At 40.5% G+C, this 17,269-nt stretch overlaps 2 protein-coding genes across 8 annotated transcripts in view; one reads left to right on the plus strand and one right to left on the minus strand.

Moving 5' to 3' along the window:
• Positions 1-1,391: 1,391 nt before the first annotated feature.
• On the plus strand, positions 1,392-7,728 carry YARS2 (tyrosyl-tRNA synthetase 2). The gene is made up of 5 exons (XM_026695083.2): positions 1,392-2,266; positions 4,577-4,744; positions 5,553-5,708; positions 6,585-6,755; positions 7,259-7,728. Exons 1-5 carry the CDS (start codon positions 1,431-1,433, stop codon positions 7,428-7,430), a joined length of 1,503 nt encoding a protein of 500 aa, XP_026550868.1. The 5' UTR covers positions 1,392-1,430; the 3' UTR covers positions 7,431-7,728.
• A 3,591-nt stretch (positions 7,729-11,319) lies between these two features.
• The window catches only part of DNM1L (dynamin 1L), a 47,747-nt gene continuing 41,797 nt past the window's right edge, over positions 11,320-17,269 (minus strand). For 6 of the 7 annotated variants that reach the window (XM_026695082.2, XM_026695081.2, XM_087968527.1 and 3 more), the window contains 4 exons: positions 16,065-16,232; positions 15,460-15,569; positions 14,001-14,160; positions 11,320-12,604 (listed from right to left, as the gene is read on the minus strand). In XM_026695082.2, coding sequence (XP_026550867.2) covers positions 12,548-12,604; positions 14,001-14,160; positions 15,460-15,569; positions 16,065-16,232 — 495 coding nt within the window. In that variant the 3' untranslated portion in view covers positions 11,320-12,547. The remainder of the gene's footprint in view (positions 12,605-14,000; positions 14,161-15,459; positions 15,570-16,064; positions 16,233-17,269) is intronic. The other variant, XM_087968523.1, reaches the window with a different exon arrangement.

A 17,269-nucleotide genomic window follows, 5' to 3' on the forward strand; every position in this document is an offset into this window, starting at 1 on the left:
TGCAATTTTCCTGCTAGCCTCCCCATTTTTGTGGTAGAGAAGATTGAAATGGTGATTCCATGTCTGTGGGATGATACAACTGTTGTGTGATACCTGAATCACGATCATGCAAATGATGTGATAGCTGGAACTTCTAAAACCGGTTGTAAGGAACAAAAAGGAACTGTCCAGTGGTGGGATTCAATTTTTTTTACTACCAGTTCTGTGGGCGTGGCTTGGTGAGCGTGGCAGGGGAAGGATACAGTAAATTCTCCAGTCAGAGGTGGTATTTGCCAGTTCTCTGAACTACTCAAAATTTCCGCTACCGGTTCTCCAGAACTGGTCAGAACTTGCTGAATACCACCTCTGGAACTGTCTGATTGTATGAGCTATCAGCCAATGGAATAGGCTGTCATATGGTGTGCCGAGTTCCTCCCTAAAGGTCTTCAATCCAAGATTGGATGAATCATCTGTCAGAGATGCTGTAATGCAGGGCTGTCAAACGCCCGGCCCATAGGCCCAATGCATCACACACTGGCCACGCCCATGCCCATTTTAGCAAAGTTGGAAAAAGTCCCGATATGTCATGTGATGCCGCCGTGACAATGTGAGTTTGACACCCCTGCTGTAATGGATACAACAATAAGCAGGGGGTTGAACTAGATGATCTCTATCCAACTCCGATTCTATGGTATTAACCTGATCATTTCAAAAAATGCTGTGGTGAAAATCCGCATGATCCTTTTTTTAAGATCAAAGAAATGTACAAGATCCTCACATACTTCAAACATCCATTCTTCATTCTTAACATCATCCATCCCTGCTGGAAGTGAAGTATTCAAATTGACTCTGGGGATCCATAATGGAATTTTCTACTTCCTTCTAAAAATGAATATAGAAGAGGAAAAACCAGAGGGGAAGTTCTTTCTGTGTGGTGTGTTTTCTTTCACTGGGGGTGGGGTGTGTGTGTGTGTGTTGAGCCAGGCTTCTTTCCGTCTTTATTCTTCAAAGGAAACAAGAATCCATTTCTGATGCTTCTCATTACTGTCTATATGGATATATAAATATTCTGGAAGAGGAGAGCATGCCATTCCACATGATAGCAATTTGTTGATTGATTGACTTTAGGTTGACTTTCAACATAAATAGCTCTCTCTCCAGGGTGGACAGTAGCAGTTTTGGATGCAGAGAAATCAAGGTGGTTATCCCAAGCAGCTCTTCACAACCAATACAGTGTAACCCTCTTCATTCTGAATTGCGTGTCTAAATGTTAAAGCCACTGCCAGCAAACTTGGAAAAGTGAGAATCTCAAGGAAACATCCCGCTGCTAAGCCTCTCGCGCAACGATCGCCTCCGCCTCCACCCCCGCCCAAGAGGGATGGAACGCTTTGGCCCCGCCCCCATCCCGACATGCCTCGCGCTCAGCAAGCAGCGGGTTTTCCGTAGGTAAGATGGCGGCGCCCACGCTCCGGGCCGGGCGCCTATGGCTTCTTTGTGCTCGGAGAGCAGCGCCGCCGCCGCCGTCGCCCCGACTCCTGGTTTCCCAGACGCGGCGGCAGCGTCACGACCATCAGCCAGACGCTCGTCCGACGCCGGGCTTTCCCGTGGCGAAGGGGCTCTTAGCTACGCAGTACCAGCGCGGTCTGTTCCAGGAGGTGTTCCCGCCTCAGCCCGCCGAGGAGCAGCTCATCGAGCTCCTCCAGCCCGGCCGGCCTCCCGTGACGGCTTACTGCGGCTTCGACCCCACGGCCGACTCGTTGCACGTCGGGCACCTGCTGGCGGTGCTGGGCTTGCTGCACTTTCAGCGGGCCGGCCACAACGTCATCGCCCTGGTGGGCGGCGCTACGGCGCAGCTGGGCGACCCCAGCGGCCGCACCAAAGCGCGGGAGGCGCTGACGGCGGAGCAGGTGCGGGAGCGCGCGCGGGGCCTCCGCGAGGGGCTCCAGCGGCTCTTCCAGAACCACCGGGAGCTCTTCTGGGCCGAGGAGGAGGGTAACCGCCTGGGCAGCGCCCATTTCCTGGACAACGCCGGCTGGCTGGAGAACGAGTCGGTCATCGGCTTCCTGGCCGGAGTCGGGGGTCACCTCCGGATGGGCACGTTGCTGAGCCGGCAGAGCTGCAAGGCCCGCTTGAGCAGCCCCGAAGGCATGGGCTTGGCCGAGTTTCTGTACCCGGCTCTTCAAGCTTACGACTTCCTGCATTTGTACCGTCACTACGGCTGCCTCATTCAGCTGGGCGGAGCGGACCAGTTGGGCAATATCATGTCTGGCTACGACCTCGTCTCTAAGTAAGGCAGAAAGGAGATCGCAGAAAGGCCAGCAAATCTTAATTTTAGTGTTTATTTGATTTGTTAATCGCTTACAAGATACAGGTATACGAATAAATATAGTTTTGAATACATGAGATGGATACTTATAAGAAAAATAAAAGAAACAATAGGACAGGGACGTAGGCACGATTGGTGAGCTTATGCACACCCCCTACAGGCCTCTTAGGAAGGGGGTGAGGTCAATTGTAGACAGTCTAAGGTTAAAGTTTTTGGGGTTTGGGGGTGTGACAAAAAAAGTCACAAATGTGACAAAGGGATGCGGGTGGTGTATTAGCAATAGTATTTAGACTTATATACTGCTTTACAGCCCTCTCTAAGCAGTTTACAGAGCCAGCACATTGCCCTCAACAATCTAGGTCCTCATTTTACCCACCTCGGAAGGATGGAAGGCTGAGACAACCTTGGGCCTGGTGAGAATCGAACTGCCAAATTACAGGCAGCTGGCAGTCAGCAGAAGTAGCCTGCGCTTACTGCACTCTAAGCACTGCGCAACCGCGGCTCAGCATGTCATTTACATTTACATAGGGCTGTAAAATGGTATATAAACCTTTTTTTCAATCACATTTTATTAAGTTATAAAGTATAAAATACAAAAGTAAATAAGAGGTCAATGAGGGAAGGGGAAAGGGGGAAGAAAAGTGGAAAGATAGGGAAAGAAAAAGAAGCATTGACTTCCGACTCTCTCTGTTACCGTAGAATAAGGCATTAACAACAGATCACAGCTTTTTGCTTTTCCATAATAGTGTGAACAAATCATTTCTATAAAGTTCTATCAGTCTAATCTGTAAAGCAGTATATAAGTCTTAAGCGCTGTTGTTATTATGTACTTGCATCTGGTGCAAGAATGTAAGTCATAGATTTTGTGTGATGACATCACACTTTTATCATATGGCTCCCTTGGTGTCTCTTGTGGGGGTCCATGGGAGGTAAGCTTTAATTTGTGTGTTGTGGGAAAATGCCTGCCTTAAATAAGGTACCAAAGTGTTTGGAGATAGATGCAACAAAGCATATTTTATTATCATGCACAACTACAGTGATCTCTTTGGCCACAAGAATGCAAAAGAACCCCAAACTAATCAAGGTTATGGGTTATATACTTCCAGAACTGGCCCATGGTTAAGAAAGTAGTGTAAATCATATCACCTTTGTAGCTGGAATATAACATCTGATAATACTATAGATACCCTGAACTAGTTTCACACAGAGGCCTCTATAAAGACTCCAAGCCTCTTCTACTGATACTAGCATCTTTTAACATAAACAATGTCCTTTATTTGTTCTAAATGTCTTTGGAGATTCTCAGTCATCCAGGTCATGATTGTCCCAAAGGTGCTTTTTTTTCCAAGAGACAACTGGACTTTCTGGGTTTTTTTTTCTTTGATGCTTCTCATACAAGAACTTTCTTCAGCTCTGTCCTTTATTATCCTTTACTGTACGCATGTCATGTCTCCTTTCACACTAGAAAAAGGGTCATAATTTCATTTCTGTCTCCTTCCCCTTTGGGGTTTTTGAAGTCTGCTCTAATAATAAATTTCAGAACCATAAGAAAACAATTGAATATTATTCATCTCCCAGTGTCTTTTGGGGAGGGAACTGAGGTGAGTATTAATGAACTTTTATTAGTGGTAGTGTTTTTTCAAAATTTTGGACTACATTTCACCACTTCTTTGCAATTGGATATTCTGGGTAGAGCTGATGGGAGTTGGTCCAGAATATTTAAAGAATAATAGGTTGTCTACATTTGGACTCTTGGACATACATTGTTTCCATAACCTAGTGTGCATCCAATATCCTGGAGTATACAACAGCTACTGTCATATGCATAGTAGGTGATTGAAAATAAAGCAAGTTTAGTTTGATGAATCAAGTGTTTATGGAGATTCTTGATATATCCAGATGATGTCAGGCTGAGGGACGCTGTTATAAAACTTAAAATATATTTGGTTTTTAAATGGTTGGATTTTTAAAAATCTGTGCTGCCCATTTAATGACCTAAGATCTTAAGAGCCAGTTTGGTCTAGTCGTTAAGGCACTATCTTAGGAGCAGGGAAACCCGAGTTTTAATCAGGCCTTGGGCATTGGAAGTCAGAATGGAAGATGAACAAGTCATTCACAGTCCTAGGAAGAAGGCAACAGCAAACCATTTCTGAAAATATTACGCATGAAATTGTCCATGTTGTGTCCGGTGTTAGGTGTGATCGGCCAGATAGTATTGAATGTATATCAAGCTCTGTTGACAAATAACATTTCCATTTTTTTTCTCTTCAGAGTAACCGACAAAGATGTATTTGGAATAACTGTGCCTCTTATTACAACTACTACTGGAGATAAGCTGGGAAAATCTGCTGGGAATGCAGTTTGGCTTAACAGAAATAGGACTTCTCCTTTTGAACTGTATCAGTTCTTTGTCAGACAGCCAGATGCCACTGTTGAAAGGCAAGTGTATTTCTACATGAAGAGTTATTTTCCTGCTAAAAACAAAAAGACTTGTTTGCTAGAATGATGATTTATAGGATGCGAGAGACCAGAATTCAAAGCTTTATAGCCACAGAGCTCACTTTCTTTCAGTCTAGCACAAATAGGTACCCAAATGCTTTTTAATTGTTTCTATTTTTATTTCCAATAATGTTGGTATATAAAGGGCAGAAGATTCCATTTCTTTAACTTATTTCATAGGATTGTTGTGGAGTGAGAACAAAAGTATTCATCTTGAATGTCCTAGAAGTTAGATAGAATATATGTGGTAGTTTTAAAAAAAGATGCTTAGAGCACTCCTCACAATTGATTTGTGCCATCTCAAACTTCATGAAGTAATACTTTTGACACTCAAAGAGCCTAGCTCTGTTCTAACTGATCAACTGGATACTCTGATAAACTTTAAAATTAAACAAATACTTGACATATCCTCAATTTTGTGGGTTGATGAATAACAAAGGTTAACAGCTCCATTGCTTCTGTATAAATTACAATACAAATAATACATTCCTGGTTTTCAACCCTCCCCCCCCCACCGCCCATTTTTCAGAGCTGAATGTTTCTGTATTTACTGTGATTAGTTTGTCATGTTAATTTAACTCTATCTGATCAGAAACAATTACTGCTAGTGTCAGGTTTTATTTTCAATAGTTTTAGAAAAGGAAACATAATGTATTTGTCCCACTTTTAAATTATCTACTTTAAAAAATAATGTAATTATTTTGTATTATGTGACACTGAAGCAAAATAATGCTATCTTCTCTTTAAGGTATTTGAAGCTTTTTACTTTCCTTTCTGGATTGGAAATTGATCATATCATGAAAGTGCATGCTAAAGAACCTGAGAAGCGGGGACCTCAGAAACGGCTTGCTGCTGAAGTAACTAAGCTTGTTCATGGCAGGAATGGTCTGGAATCTGCCAAGAGGTAAAGAACAGATTGAATTTGTTAAGTCTCATTTGTTGGACAAAAGTCCTGTTAATGGATATATAAGCAAGGGCTTTATAGATAGCAAAAAGAGAGGCAATTAAATTCTGGATTTCCTATCTTAAATTTCTCCATCTCAAGTTGGAAACATCTGAACCAGGGGTGTCAAACTCAAGGCCTGTGGGCCAGATCTGACCCCCGGTATGCTTAGATCTGGCCCGCGGGGCCACCCTGGAAATTATGAAGAACTGCCCATGGTGCCTCTGCCAGTGAAAACGGAGCTTGGGGGGGCTGTGCATGGCCCTCCTGAGCTCTTTTCGCTGGCAGAGGGCTGCAGGAAGCAGCGACAGCCGAACACCCAGGTCACCAGAGGCACCCTGACACAAGTGATGTCGAGCTGGCCACACCTACCCCAGCCATGCATACTCAGGCCATGCTCATCTGCCCACCCACCCACCCCCCAGGGTCAAACAACCTTGATGCAGCCCTCAATCAAATCGAGTTTGACACCCCTGATCTAAACCAAGAAAGGAAAATCTAATGACATTTTCTCATTTATTTCACAAATGGTGCACGGGGATGTTGAGGCACATGATTGGTGCAGAGGAACTTTGGAACTGAAGCCTTCCCAGTCCTTTAAACCTACTCTAACCCCAACATGAAAATAGGTTTTTCCCACTGGGAGCAGCACGTTTATTTTGTTTCGTTTTTAAAGTGAGGGAGAAGACATGACAGAGTCATTAATCATGGTATTTTTTTTCCAGAAGGATAATTGTAAATGCTAGAGCACTTTGAAGTATACAAATGCTCTGCCTAAATTGAGAAAAATTGGTATTGATGCAGAGTGCATTTTGATAACTACTCCTTTATTACCAGATGTACAAAGGCCTTTTATCACAACAATGTGGATGCATTAGAAAGTATGTCTGACGAAGAGCTACAGGAACTCTTTAGAGAAGCACCTTACATAGAAATGCTACTTGAACCTGGAACAACAGTACTTGATTTGTGTCGGAAATCTAATGCAATTGCAGATGGACCAAAGGGGTAAGTTAGCACATGTTTTTGTCTCTTAGTACTCTTACTTTCTATAGGTTATGCTATAAATTGCCTTATGTAGAAGTTACTTTCCACGAATCCTATATACAGGGAGTCCTCAGGTTACAATGGCAATTGCAATTCGGATTGCTATTTCTTAAGTGAAAGGCTGGTAAAGCACATGATCACATTGCTTAACAATGGCAGTCCTGTCAAAACCTGAAATGTGAAACACTGTGAGTCCCAAATAAAGACTTAAGGGGTGTCGCAGATAGGTGGGAGAGGTCCGGGAGATCCTTGGAGTGGCAGGCCTGGTAGGCTCCTGGGAGAAGTGATGGTCACGTGTGGGCAGGAGATGCCTGCATTTCATCAGAAAATAGGATCTCTGCTTTTTCCAAGTTTTAAAAATAATAAATCTGTTCTACTTCACATTCCTGATAAATGCTTATTACTTTTAAACCATCTTGAGGTTTTTTTAGCAGTAAATCCAACTGTATAATTTCTTCTTCCAGATACCGTGACATAACAGTTGGTGCGGTTTCTATAAACCATATTACAGAAACTAATCCTGATGCTGTACTTATTCTTGGACAACATATTCTCAGTAATGGTTTATCACTACTGAGGATTGGAAAGAGGAACTATTATATTATAAAATGGCTTCAGTTGTCACATGAAGAGTGACAAAATAAAGGTTTGTAGTCAGCTATGAAAGGTCACCTTTCTTCAAAGATATCAGAAAGGCATAACACAGAAGTACACAACAGACGTTAACAAGGACAGTGGAACAGTTGTGTAAAGTGTTTTTCTCACTGAGTGAGGCCTGCTTACCTACAGAAACATTTGGAAAATGGATGGTGTTTTATTTCATCAGTCAGTCATGAAATACATGTAATGGTTTCAGTTATAATGGAATTTAAATGTATAAATCATTGTGGAAATATTGTCTGCAATAAGGATATTAAAGCGAATTTTCAAAGACTTACTAGTTGCATTATTATTTGAATTACAAGCTTTAGGTAAAATGGCCTATTCTAAAGATGAATAGCAATAGCACGTAGGCTTTAAAGCCCTCTCAAAGTGGTTTACAGAGTCAGCATATTGCCCCCAACAATTTGGGTCCTCATTTTACCCACCTCGGAAGGATGGAAGGCTGTCAACCTTGAGCCTGGTGGGATTCAATCTGCCAAATTGCAGGAGTAGCTTGCACTACTGCACTAATAATAACTAATTTTGTTCAGTATTTTCTAAGATAATATGTTGAGAGCTTAGGTACCAGAGACAAACTCCTTGTGTGTCCAATCACACTTGGCCAATAAAAACTTCTATTTAGAGTCATTTTATGGGTTGGACAGTTTTGACAAAAATGTAAGAATGCCTTGAAAAACGCAGCTGTTCAGCTTAAAAACAAATACTAGAATAGATAAGAAATGTTAACTTTGTTGTAATTTAGCTTTGAGGTCTAATCTAACTGAAAAGTCTATTTTTATACTGTCAAAAACAGCAGAAGCTTTATATATCTTATGCTTTCCAAGTAAGATATTACAGATAGTTTGCATTAACCAAATACTGCCTTTACTGCTTTCCCAGCTTGCTTTTGTTTAAAGCTTAGGTTTCTCTGAACCTAGTTATTATCAAATTGTTATTCATCAACAGTGCAGTGATGAATTGTATAATTGGAATCAGATTTGTACTTTAATCTGCCATGCTCAGTCTGTAATAGTAGGGAGTGCTAATCATATGGTGGCAATTAATTTTTTTTTAAATGGCCTTATAGTCCACAAGAACCAGAATTGCTAATGTCCATATCTTGTGAGTACATTTGATATATTGCTTTATATTTACTAGGATAGTGTTTCACAAAGCTTTATTATAATTGTATTTACTTCATGTATGTATCCTTCTTAGACACTTCATTAATAAAGGATTGAAAAACAGTATTCGTAGAAAAATTTGGGCTACACTTTTTAAACAAATCTAAGCAACTCCTATCATAATTACAACTATTCAAAGCAATTAAAATACTTGTATTTACTGAAACTTTACTCAGCTGCCTTGACAAGTGATTAAAATTGACCATACTTTAAAAGGCGATTTATTGGTACAAAGCTATCAACTTTACAGAATTAGTTATAACTTTAGAAGCTGACAAATTGTCTATGCATAATCTTCATTTTTTGTAGATTCAAACTGCAAACCGTTTATCTTTGCAATGTTTGCTATGGCAGATGAGGTTTACATTGCCGAGGACCACTGGTGGTCTGCGAGAAAATTTTGGTGGTTGCAGAGAAATGTCACCCCCAAAGCAATTAATCCAGGCTGCGCGGGAACACAAGGCTGTGCTGCCCACATGGCCTGTGGAAACACAAGGCTTGTGTCGCTTGCATTGCGAACAACACGTGAGGGGAGGGGGGAAAGGGCAAAGCGGGGGAACTTGCCCCACTCGCCCCAAGCGCCTGGCCTGGCCATTGGGCTGCTTCTTTCCACTTCTGCTTTTGGCTGCATGCAAGGAAAGCAGCAAAAGTCTTTCTCTTCCCCAAACTCCACTAGAAATGAGTCTTTGGGACCCCGCAAGGCATCCTGCTCCAAGAGGCTGCGCCGGCAAAGACTCATTTCTGCTGCTTTCCTTGCATGAAGCCAAAAGTTTCTCTCTCTCCCCCCGCCCCCTGAGAACACAGCTGGAGACGGTATCCTGCAATCCCAAATAAAGAACAATCAATTGGGAGTGGGGAATTTTCCTGCAGACTTTTGGGGGGATTTTCCAAGGGTCTCTGGTCCGCGGGATTTAAAAGTATGAGTTTGGTGGTCCCTGAGGTCCAAAAGGTTGGCGACCCCTGCTTTAGACCATGGGTACCAAACTCGCCATGTCATGTGATGTATCACATTTTTTTCCTTTGTGGAGCTGGGGTGGGCGTGGCCTGCACATGATGCATCCAGCCCGTAGGCTGTGAGTTTGACACCCCTGCTTTAGACCCAGAAAGTCTTAAAGAAATGTTTCTTCAAAAGTTATTGTGATCTGATCCAGCACTATAATTCACCTTGCCTTGGTATACATTTCAGTTTCTATTGTACCAGGAATATTGAAAATTATAGAAAATGAACTCTTAGTAAATATTGTGTAAAACAGGTATAGAACATTTGGGGAAACATTCCATCTTTATCTTCCCTGAGAAGGGTAGCTAAAGGAACATCAGAAACAGTTCCTGTTGCAAAAGAACTACTACTCAAAATTTAGCAGACCATTGCCAAAAAGATGGATCAGTGTAATCTGAAGAAAGATGTCATATGCCAGGCCTTCCCAAAACAATTGTGTTGGCCCATCTCATATCATCAAGTCATATCATTTGAATTGATTCAGAACTGTTGTTAGTACTTGAAACTGCCTGTATCGATGTAATTTAGAAAAACTTACTTCACTTAGAGACAAACTTGGGAATTAAATATTGCAATAAATATGAGCTTTGCCTTCAAAATTATATTTCTCATTACTTTTAGAGCAAGATAGATTTTTATCAATGATGGGTTAACATGTTTAGCCTGACCCAGAGGTGGCATTCAGCAGGTTCTGACCAGTTCTGGAGAACTGGCAATGGAAATTTTGAGTAATTCGGAGAACCGTTAGCAGAAATTTTAAGAAGTTTGGAATACCACCTCTGACTGTCCCTGTCCCCATCTTATTCTCTGCCTACCAAGTCCCAGCTGATCGGGACTGCACAGGAGAATGAAGCTGGAAAGCAGGTGAGTGGTGTGGAGGGATTGGGGATTTTACAGTTTCCTTCCCCTGCCATGCCTACCAAGCCACACCACACCATGCCCACCAAGCCACGCCCACAGAACCGGTAGTAAAAAAAATTGAATCCCACCACTGGTCTGACCCATGTTCTTGTTTACTTTTGAAGATGCAATGGAAATGTCAACATCCACATCTCTCAGTCACGGATCAATGCAAAAATTTTCAGGAACATGCAACAATTACTTGTGTGATGAAAAATCTTTAAATCCACTTGGCTGTTCCCACTGAACACCAATAGCACTTAGATTTAGATACAGGTTTATAGTGATTTTCAGCCCTCTCTAAGTGGTTTACAGACAGCATATTGCCCTCAACAATCTGCATCCTCATTTTACCAACCTTGGAAGGATGAGTCAACATTGAATTGGTGAGAATTGAACTGCTGAGCCAACAATCAGCCTGCAATACTGCATTGTAACCACTGTGCCACCACAGCTCTTAAAGGCAGGATCCAGTCAGAAATTAATATAAACAAGAGAAAACAATATTTCTTTCAAGTTCCTCTAAAACAGAATAATTTCCCCAGGGGTTAATTTGGGCATATCCTAGGGGAAATGGAATAATGTATAATTGCTTGTTTGTGAGTTGAGGATCTTGCTGTAAAACAAGAGTCTGGGTTTGGTGTGCTTGTGTCTGTTTATGGGGTAATGACTGGGCAAAGATATATTATAGTACTTTTAACTCATATACTAGTGCAATTCATTGAACTGTCAGAATCCTGGCATAGCAGTTATTCAATTCAAGACCATCTAGTTCCACAGATTTGCAAAGGCCACAAACGAGATTCAAACACAATTTTATTTTTCATATGATTAACCTGTATGTGGGTGTGAATTTCTGTAATCTGAACGCAGAGACACATGTAAGAGCAGTAAATGCAACTATGTTTCCGTGTAAAATAAGGGCGGAACTCGTATACTTTCGAACTTACTGAATATTAAAAATGTCCGGTCTCAAATGATATAGGTCAACTTTAGCCTGTTACGTTGACGCTATCAGGCAAAATTTGGTTTTCCACTAGCATGGAAGAAAGCACTGTGCCTACTTCCTAATGTGTGCTGCTCAAAGGAAGCTACAAATATTCATTTCAAACACGACAGTTAATATGCTTCCTTTAAAAGGGGGGGAAATCTGTGATAAGATGTGTTGTGCTTTAAAATAATAAAATATTCAGAGACCAGTATGCCATTGTTGCTTTTGCTGGTCATAGTAGAGAAATCAAACAAATTGGCTGTATCACTGGTGGTTTTAAAAAAAAGGCAGAACTTAGTAATCTGTTCTGGTGATCCAAACTGATCTGATGGACAGCTGCCTTTACTTCAGTGTTCTTTTTAAGATATTAAGAGAGACATGATCTTTCATACTATTTCCATTTTTTTTTAAAGCCTGGTATTTTAAGGGAATGGTCCCAGGTTTTTGGTCCCATCCAGAAGAAACTGGTGAATGGAAATTTCTTGCCAATTTTGTTCCTCAGCTGACAAATCAAATATTCCATATTTCTACAACAAAGAGAAAAGTTCAGTAATACCAGAAATTAAACCAACTATCTTTACATATCACACAGCTAAGAAGCAATATTTCTCCTGTACTGTTCATCTGCTTAAAAGATCAAGGGCATGCAATTAAATTCATAATTAAATATTGTAGAGTCTTTCTTTCATGGTTAAAAACTTATATTGCAAAAGCAGCTGAAAAAGCTACATCACAATACTCCACTGCTCATCCTATTCACAGGCAACTAATTTAACCAAACCAGGCACTGGGATTTTAACCTAGCTTTTTCTCTCAATTTTAACTTAATTCAGTCCCACATAAAACAAGGTTGTTCGTCTCATCAGAAAACAGCCGGGGATAATGATGATTAAATATTATCTGCTTTGCAAAGTATAGGATGTTTTTCTGTCCATAGATAACCGAACCAAACTTCTTGATATAAGCAGACTTTACATGCACACATGGAGTTTCATTTAGTATTTCACACCTAGCCCTTTTCAAGTCTTTTGTTTCTTCACCAAAGATGTGTTTCTCTAATCTCTGCAATAATTTGACTAGCTCGTTGCAAGGCCTGGAGGAAAAGAAGAAGAAATCATATACCAATTAGGGCAAAGGGCATCAATCCAGAAGTGCTTCTTGTCAGGCAATAATTTACAGCTCTTAGAACACCCTGAATCATTCTGCTCAATAAAAGTACTGCAATTTTTTTTAGGAAAAGGAGTATATTAAATTGTAAAATCATGGAAAGGCTTGAGCTCAAAGAATTGTGGCTCAGGTTTTTCCTGTGATGTTATTGTATCTTCACTGACACCTCTAGAAATAAGGAAAAATATTGAACATGGGGGAAAAAGGGAGACACAGATGCCGGCTCTCAAAACTCTTCCACTATTTTATGTAGACTTTGCCCTCTACTATAGATTCAAATGCTTAATGAATTATTTAGATTATTTTAAAGAAGCTAATGCTAGGAGAGAGTTAATTTGTCTAATAAAAACTCAACTAATTCGATCTCCATAAGCATTATGGTCCATAAATGCATTTAGCAACAATTACTTCTCTATTATTGTCCTAGCAACTCCAGTTATATCATGCTTATTTCAAAGTAAAAGTAAATAATAGAAATATAAATTACAAGAGCCAGGGAGATACATACTTGCTTCCTGCATCGCAGGACATTTATAGGAAAAATAGGATTAAGTAAAGATATTCAGCTTTTAAAATGTGGGAGGTTATTTATGCTACAGGGCTAGGATTGTGCAAGAGGTTATGATTGAAATTAAAGGAAACTTCATTTGTTTGACTTTCATATGCCAAGCAGTGCTAGCTGTAGGCATGTAAGCAATGCTCAATTACAATCATAACTGAATCTACAATTTTGGTCGTAAGTGATGATCGTTATAAAACAGATCATCCACAATTTTATGGCTTTTGTGACAGTCATTGTGCAAACCCATTGTTCATCATGGGGCATTTGTTTTGCCAGAAATGAAGTAAATGCTAGTTTCCTGCAAAAATATCATAAATTACAGGCATGTGATGATATGCAAACAGTGATAAATTTGGGCTGGCTCCTAAATGCCCAAAATGCAGTTATGTAATGGGGCCTGGAGGTAGGGAGCAGATGTTGGAACTTTGAATCCAGGTCATTAGTAGCTTTTTCAAGATCCATCATAACTTCTAACAGTCATAATAAGTCACGGACTTCCTATAATAATTTTCACGGAGAGGTTCCTTCAGACCTGAAAATTATTCCAAGGGTTCCCACAGGGTAAAAAGGTTGGGAAAGCCTGCTCTGGGCATTGGGCCAGAAAACAGATTTTACATTACAAAACTACTTTGACCCTTTTCTAAACTACTGAAGAACTTGTATCGCCCTTGTATCTACATAGAATGTATGTAGAACAAAACAAAATGGATACGGATTTAAGATGCTTCAGATTTAAACCTTCAGCAAAAGGTCTGTGTACCTGTAACATGTCAGCTGCCTCCTTCCTGCGCTGAGCCATGTCCTCAGATTCAGTTAAAAGATCGTCCAGCAGCAAAGCTTTGTACAGCTGCCCAACTAGCTCGCTCTGAAGAGTATCTTTCACTTGGTTCACCAGAAAATGCATCACTGCTTTTGGCACACTGAAAGCAAACAGCAACAGTTCAAGCACCTTTCTGAAGATAAACTGCTTTAAGCTTAGAAAAGAAAGTGAAATCTCTCTTTAAACAGTTACATGTGTTTCTGCGGTCCAAGGAGTGATCAATCAAAACACAAGAAAAGTCAGAATTGTCATCTGTAGTATGGCCATTCCAGCTCTGTGGTCAGATGATCAAAGTTCAGGCACTTGGCAATTTGCCCACAATTATGACCTCAGGGTTTGCTTCAACTCCCCCCCCCCCACCCGCCCATCTCTCTCCATTTTTTCCACCTTTGACTGCCCTGTGCTCCACCACCTGCTGCTTTCAGCTGGCTTTCTCCATAATAAAGTGTGTCATCATCAGGTTAGCAGCTATCTTGTCAGGCCCACCTCATCAGCAGGGGAAGGAGGAAGATGAAGGTCTGTTGGAGGGCAGCAAGTGCAACTGAGCACAAAATGGCCAAAATAAGGGGGGAGGGGGAGGAGTTGAAGCAGAGGATAAGTGGAAGGAAGTTGAAGCAGAGGCAAGCATGGTACTGCAGAGACATGGGATTCTTGCTTAACGAGAGTGTATTCCTTGCCTCACTCTTCCCGAGTTTATCTTGTTCAAAACCAAAAAATTGTTAACCATTAGGGAGCAATCCAGATCTGAAAGGCAAAATATGAACGGCACGCATAGCCTATCAGCTAGGAACTTTTTAAAGCAAACATATATTTTTTTTGCAATCCTATAAAAGCTGCGGAAGACAACTGTGTGAGCCAGGAAAAAAAAAAAAAACAGCAGTTGCTTTAAGATTCAATTTTTATGTATGCATTCAATGTTAACTGGCCACTGAATCATATTATGCCTTTTAAATATGGGTTTGTACCCAGCATTAGAAACTGACATGCTGTAGAGTGAAACGCCAGCCTCCAGCAGGGCAAGGCTTCTGAATTTCAATACAAGCTCTATGAACACTCCTGCAAGCTAAAACTGGCAGGAGGCTGCGGACAAGTGCTTGTTTTAAATGTCTGCTCAAGGAAAAAAGTCAGAGTGGCAAGAATGTAAGTGCTCTCCAAATGTTTTCCCTGCTCCTCCCTCCCCTCTGAAAGATTGGCTTACTCCTGCTTCTGAATCATTATTAGCTTCAATTATGAGTTGGCGTAAGGAACTAAAATGGAAGCAAACTGAAGGCCCCCAATCAAATCACCACACTTGTATCTGGGTCTGCAGAAAAAGAGTGCTATCAGAACATCCATGTCATCATAGATGCAAGCTAAAACTATCACAATGCGAGCTTCTTGGGGTTTTAATATATCTTACCTGTCTTGAATGTTCTTCCTCACAATTAAGAAATAGGACTTGATGAGACGTTCTATCACTTCGCAATCTCTTTGTTCCCGGGCTGAAAGCTTGCGTGCAACAGGAACAGGCTAGAAGGAGTGTAACAGGAAAACAAAAATCACAAATACATATAATAAATATAATAAACAACACTGGTAAACAAATGCTAACCTGATTTTTTAATAGGATACTGCTATTTATTGTTGCTGTTGTTGTTCGTCGCAGAGTCAGCCAGATATTCAAACTGGTTTTGGCCTTTTTGTCTACCTATCAAGTCCTTTTCAAGGATCTGGGATAGGCAGATGTATATGTTTGATGGTGTGACAGATATTGTAGGATGTAAGCCGTTCCAAGTAAAGCCTTTTGCAATTGACTGATGGGGAATTTGTCAAATCACATTTTTGAGACAAATTATTATAATTGGTTCATAAAATTGCCAAATCAGAAAGAGTCAAAGCAACCTACAGCTTTAATCTGGGAAACAGTTCAAACGATGAGCTCTCTTCATTGTAATAGAATATTTGTGATCAATAACTTGTTCTTAAACTGTAGCTTTGCTCAGTCAGGCTCCTCTAGGTACTTACCACATCTAGCAAGTTTACAGCGTAGCCTTTTTGAGGGCTGGCAGGTAGAACTGTTACTGGTTTGGATTTTTCCTCTGCTAGTATCTCTTCGGTCCTGGATGTTTTCAGCATTCCTCTCCAATTTCCAGTTCCAGATTCTGGAATTGTTTCTCCGGCACCAAGGGACACCTAATTCGAGGGAAGATATAATATGCAAACTGAATTCCTTATTTACTAGATAAATGCTTATTTGAACATTTCCTCCACTTTAGTTCAGTCAATGTATTCAATTTTCTTATTCCATCACTAAGAATGTAAGGCATATGTTCCTCCTACTACCCATATTATTTTATCCTTTTAACTCTCTTGACAGGTAAATGTTAACAGAGGTGTGCTATTTATTTATTTTATAGGACTTATACTGCTTCCTATTTCAAATAATGATTCTAGGCAGCCCACAATGTCCATTAAAAAATAAATAAAAGCAAAAGTACACACACACACACCCCAAGAAGTTGGACCAAACAGCCTCCCAGCTGAAATCCCAACCTAGGCTAATGTTTTGGGAGAGACCCAGGTCTTTATGTTCCTCTGGAAGACAACAGTATAGTATCACCAAAGAGCACACAAGAGGTGAAGGCTCAGACTGATCCTTAAAAATGTACAATTAGCTTTTAGTGCAACCAACACTCCCTAACATGCAAATCTGTAAACCTGTAATTGGAAACTATAATAGTCAAAGCCTGCAGAATTCCTTTTAATTTCAGCAGCAACAATTTACTGTCAGGCTGAGTGGAAATGCATGAGAAATTTAGCCTAAATCCTTGAATAAGCTTAACACGGTTAGTTTCTCCAGAATAATTACAAGAGAAAACTCTCATCTCCACTAATTTTGTTTCACAATTCAAACCTATATTGTCTCCGATAAATTAGAAAGTATTATTTAACCTGAACGTGCAAATACACAGGATTACACATTTAACTTGACGTGTGTACACTTTTAGCAATCCCACATTTTAATTCTTAAAACTCATTTCCATTCTTTGTTCCAAGTGTTACAACTGATATCCAATTAACAAAACATCAACTTAAAAAAAAATCCCCTACTCTTAATTTTTCATTAACTGCATAATTTGCAAGAATGTCCCAACCACTGCCTTTGAATTTATTACCTTTTCAACAGATAATGGTACATAAGCATCCCTTTTTAACTACACTGCTCAAAA

The sequence above is a fragment of the Notechis scutatus genome, chromosome 6 (genome assembly GCF_049901735.1).
Source record: "Notechis scutatus isolate UNSWTSFEM ecotype Mainland chromosome 6, rNotScu1.2, whole genome shotgun sequence".
Classification (NCBI taxonomy): Eukaryota; Metazoa; Chordata; class Lepidosauria; order Squamata; family Elapidae; genus Notechis; species Notechis scutatus.